Below are 4,619 nucleotides of genomic sequence, written 5' to 3'. Positions count from 1 at the left end.
GAAAGAGATGAATTGGCTGAACAAAACCCAGCCTGAGTTTGGAGGACAGGGAGGATCCAGGGTCTCTGGAGGGCACTACAAGGGGCTTATGTTCCTTCCTACCCTGTGTACACTGGCAGCAAAATGCAGAAGCCAACTCTGCTCTGGCAGACACTGCTCACCTGAACTCCCATCCATTGCTGTTGTGCCTCAATATACCCAACCATCCTCTTCTGTCTTTCCTCCTTTGCTGAGAGCTGCATGATCTTCGTTAATGATAGGCCCATAATGAGCACAATCAATGATTTAGGTTGCTCTGGAGAAGTGTTTTCCTACCCAGTTACATATTGGTGTAGAGAAGAGGAGGCTACCAGCTTGGGCTGGACACCTGTGAGCAGATCTACCTGAGCCACTGCAGCTCTGGCTCCAAATGTCCTCTTCGTGGAATCATCCTGGTTGGAAGGGACCTTGAAGATCATCAAGTCCAACCGTAACATAAATTCCCCTACCATAACCTGATTTACCTGTTCAGGGCTTAAATCGTGTCAGTAAACACTATATCTTCATTTCTTTTAAATACTTCCAGGGATGGTGACTCCACCACCTCCTTTGCAGATGGAAATGTATGGGAGAGTTCCCAAAGGAAATTGATGTACCCAGCTCCAGGTGGAACCAGGAAAAGACTCTAGGACTGGGACGAAGAGCTCCCTTCTCTATTGGTTTTGCTTCTTTTGCAAAGTCACGTTCCACCCCCCACACCCCCTGTTGCAATTCTCCCTGCTCAGCTCAGCCAACTCAGCACCAGCAGCCCCACCCCCTCCTGCTAATCTCTACATCTCTCCTCCAGCTGGGAGCTGGCATGGAAATGCCAGGAATCTGGCTGACTCTGTGGGTTTCTAGGAATGCTGGTAACCCAGGGGGCTCATCCCACCAAAGCAACACAAGGATGTGACTTCTTACCCAGTGGTCACTGAAGTCTCCAACTATCACAGCAGGAGCGAAGGATCTGGCTGGATTCATGGAGCAGCCGGTGTAACGGATCTGCTGAGAAACACCAGATGTTAGTAGCATTGAGCCCTTTTAGCACATTTTTTAAAAAACCCTGGTGTGTTATGATTATGATTCATTCCCTGAGATGCTGTTTCACCCTCCAGCGTGTCTGTTCCAGGAAAAGGGATCCCAGCAGCTTCCAGCTCCTGAGTCAACATGGGTGAGTTGTCCATAGTTGCACATGTTCTGTGCAAGGACGTGTCCTGGGCAGGGTGCAACTCAGCTGCAGGCTGGGTGACATGCCCTGCAGCATGACCAGGGTTCTGGGGACAAGCTCCTGCTGTGCCAGTTCCTGGAGCAAATTTCTACTCATTGCCCCTGAGCATCTTCAAATGGGTTGGGTTGGAAGGGACCTTAAAGCCCATCCAGTCCCACCCTCACCATGGGCAGGGACACCTCCCACCAGCCCAGGCTGCTCCAAGCCCCAGCCAACCTGCCCTTCAACACCTCCAGGGATGGGGCAGCCACAGCTTCCCTGGGCAACCTGGGCCAGGGGCTCACCACCCTCACAGGGAAGAATTTCCTCCTAAGATCTCACCTAAGTCTCCCCTCTCCCAGCTTGAAACTCTTCCCCCTCATCCCATCCCTCCTGCCCTTGGCCCAAGTCCCTCCCCAGCTTTTCTGGAGCCCCTTCAGGCACTGGAAGCTGCTCTAAGGTCTCCCTGGAGCTTCTCCTCTCCAGGCTGAACACCCCAACTCTCCCAGTCTGGCTCCAGAGCTGCTCCAGCCCTCGGATCATCTTTGTGGCCCTCATAAAGAAGGATAGAATAGTCCTATGGACACACAATCTTGCAGATCATTAAGACTGGAAGATGTGGTGTAAATGTTGCTGATTTAATGCCTGCACTGAGAAGCTGGGAGTGTTGGGGCCTGTTTTGGTCTGTCATCCAGGAGGGATTTCCCTGACTGTCCATCCTTCCTGGTCTTATCATGGTCTCGAGTGCCTCAGCTGCTGCTATCATCACTCCAGGATAGAAGATCTCACTGATCCCTGGGAGCTGCCTGAGTGACTCAAGGAGCAGCACAGCCCAGCAGCTTAGGTTTTTTGACACTCAATAAAATCAGAATTCTGGCTCTGGCTCAGTTAAGGCTTTGGTGGGATTTTTCTCTTCTACCCACTGGAAAGCCACAGGCACCAGAAGAGTTACAAATCCCACACCCACCCTGGAGCATGCAGCCAGGCTTTGGGCACAAAGGCAAGGACAACTGAACAAGCCCTGCATTTTAGCCCGTTCTACCCACCCCAAGGAGATGCCCCACGGCAACAGAAAGGCCAATGGACAGGGCAGGAGAGCCCAGGTTGTCCTCCCGGCGCTCGTCAGTGGAAGCAAAGATGCACAGGACCAGCTGGAAGGTGAGGAAGAGCTCGACAGTCACTGCCTGCCCTGTCGTGGTCTCGTTGTGCAGCTGGAAGGGGAGAAAAAACACATCTCAGGGGTGGGGAGGTTTTGGGGACTGGGTTGGAAGTGTAGAGGAGGAACCCAAAACAAACCAAAAAGGACAAAGGTGAGAGTTTTGGCTCCAACACGAAGAGGAGAAAAACTTCCCCAGGTAAAAGGAAAAGGGAGTTGGGTGATGTTGGATTGACATGGCAGGACAGGCTTTAGTTGCACTTCTTTGGGTACTTTTTTCCACTCTTCTTTTTCCTCCTAGGGATTTTTTTTAAATTTTCTTCTCCTCATATTTAAAATGTAAAATGCTTTTTGGAAAAGTTTACAAACTGCATTTTGAAAATGCCAAAAAGAAATGTTTTGGCATTAAAAAAAGGAATTCCCTTCTCCCTTCCCACATTTTTTGACTGAAAAAATGTGTCAGGTTTAAGCTGAGGCTGTGCCTGGCAGCACCTGCTCTGCTTTCTGACACTTCACTGCTTCTTGGCATTTTTTCATCCAGATGTGGATGGAGCTGGCAGCACTGAAGCCAGATGTGCAACTGGCAGTCCCACTGGCTCTCTCATCACTGCTGCTTCCCTCAGCCCATCCTGGCACATCTGCCTTTTCTTCCCCTGGGTCAATCCATTTATCCTCCCAAATGCTGATCCCAAGATCACTCTGCTCAGTAAAGCCACGAAGGCAGCAATTCTCCTCCTGGCCAAGATCCAGAACTGGATCTTGGTCTGTTTCCTCTCTCTGATATTCCCTCCCCTTTTAAGGGGTAATTTGTGCAGGCAGCTACAAGATGAAGAGCCCACAGGAGGAACAAAAAAAATTAATAAAATAATCCCTATTCCCTCTTTTAGGTGATTTAAGCTGTAAAACAACAGAGCTGGGCATTTTGAAAGTCTCTCTTAAAGCTCCTACTTGCTTTGTTGGGTTTCTTAAACCTCAGCTATTACCAGTCTAAATAGTCTTGTTCAGATTAATCCTCAATCCCTTTTGCAACCCTCTTAATCCCTTTGGCAGAGAAGCTGGATCCTGGCAGGGCCTCACTGCTGCAAGAAAGGGGATTTTCTGGGCTGCTTCTGAACAGACACACCCCACCCCACTGCTCAGCTTGGACCTGGGTGCTGCTGCTCCTGGCGTGGGTGTCTCTACAGGAGCCAGAGCTGCCTGTATCCATCTGAAGAGGAGTGGTGGGGCATGGAGAAAAGAGAGGAGATAGTGAATCTGGCAACTGTTTAATTTTTCCCCCCTCTTCTTATCATGTGCATGGGTGGGGAAGGGGGTGTTGGAGGTTGGGGCACCACTGGGGAGTGGGAGGTTGGGGCACCACTGGGGAGTCCCCTCGTGGCTTCCTAAGGTTTCCAGTCTTTTTTTCCCCTGTATGTATGAAACCAGGCTGGGATCCTTGTGATGCCCCTGACACAGCCCAGGCACCCATGTCTGGGGGCACTGGGATGATCCAGCTGGATCTGGTGTGGCCATCACTTCACAATGGGAAGCACCTTAATGAGCAGCACAGTCTAATGAAAAGCTGGGATTTAGACCCAAAAGAACCCCCTACCCTGGCACAACATCCCCATTGCTGAGAGTCTGGCAGAGCAGCCTGTAAATAGTGTTATGGAGTGACCCAGAGGGGAGAAAAGGCTGCCTACAACTACAGCAGGGCTGGCAAGTGGGACAAGGTTGGGGCAAGAGCTGGTGTTCTTGCTCTCTTCCCTAAACCCCTGGGACTCCTCTAACTCCAGCTCCTCCACAAACAGCCCTAGATGAAGCTGAGATGATGGTGACTTTGTTTTCTAAGAGTCTGTCTGTGGGGCCAGCTGGCTCATATCTTTGGTTTTAGTTCTGAAAAGCAGAGGAGGCAGGTGGGACTCCTGCCTCCATCCCTGCTCCTGGAAGGACCCTTGGTGCAGCAAGTTGATGGTGCTGCAGCTGACAACAATTTCCTACCCAACAGTAAGTGAAAGGGGAGCCCTTGCTGGCCACAAAGCCCTTCTTCACATCCCTCAGCCTTCCCAAAAGCCCTGTCCAATCTTTCCTGCCCCCTCCCAAGCCCATCCATGGACTGAGTCTTACCTTGTTGATGGCCAGACCTTCCCGGGAGTCTGCAGGGGTGATCTCGTGTAGGATGGCAGCCCCCACGACACCCCCCAGCAGCTGGGCCACCACGTAGAAGACAGCACGGAGGAAGGAGACCTGGGAGCCGAT

The 4,619-nt window shown here is 51.3% G+C and overlaps 1 protein-coding gene across 1 annotated transcript in view; it reads right to left on the bottom strand.

Annotated features, from left to right (window-relative positions):
- The window catches only part of AQP2 (aquaporin 2 (collecting duct)), a 5,415-nt gene that overhangs the window by 288 nt on the left and 508 nt on the right, over positions 1 to 4,619 (bottom strand). Inside the window, exons 2-4 of the mRNA XM_010005712.1 lie at positions 4,488 to 4,607; positions 2,272 to 2,436; positions 940 to 1,020 (exon numbers count right to left, since the gene is read on the bottom strand). Coding sequence (XP_010004014.1) covers positions 940 to 1,020; positions 2,272 to 2,436; positions 4,488 to 4,607 — 366 coding nt within the window. The remainder of the gene's footprint in view (positions 1 to 939; positions 1,021 to 2,271; positions 2,437 to 4,487; positions 4,608 to 4,619) is intronic.

This window comes from Chaetura pelagica, unplaced genomic scaffold, assembly GCF_000747805.2.
Source record: "Chaetura pelagica isolate M959 unplaced genomic scaffold, ChaPel_1.0 scaffold861, whole genome shotgun sequence".
NCBI classification, from domain to species: domain Eukaryota; kingdom Metazoa; phylum Chordata; class Aves; order Apodiformes; family Apodidae; genus Chaetura; species Chaetura pelagica.
This window is presented reverse-complemented; position numbering and strand designations above follow the sequence as displayed.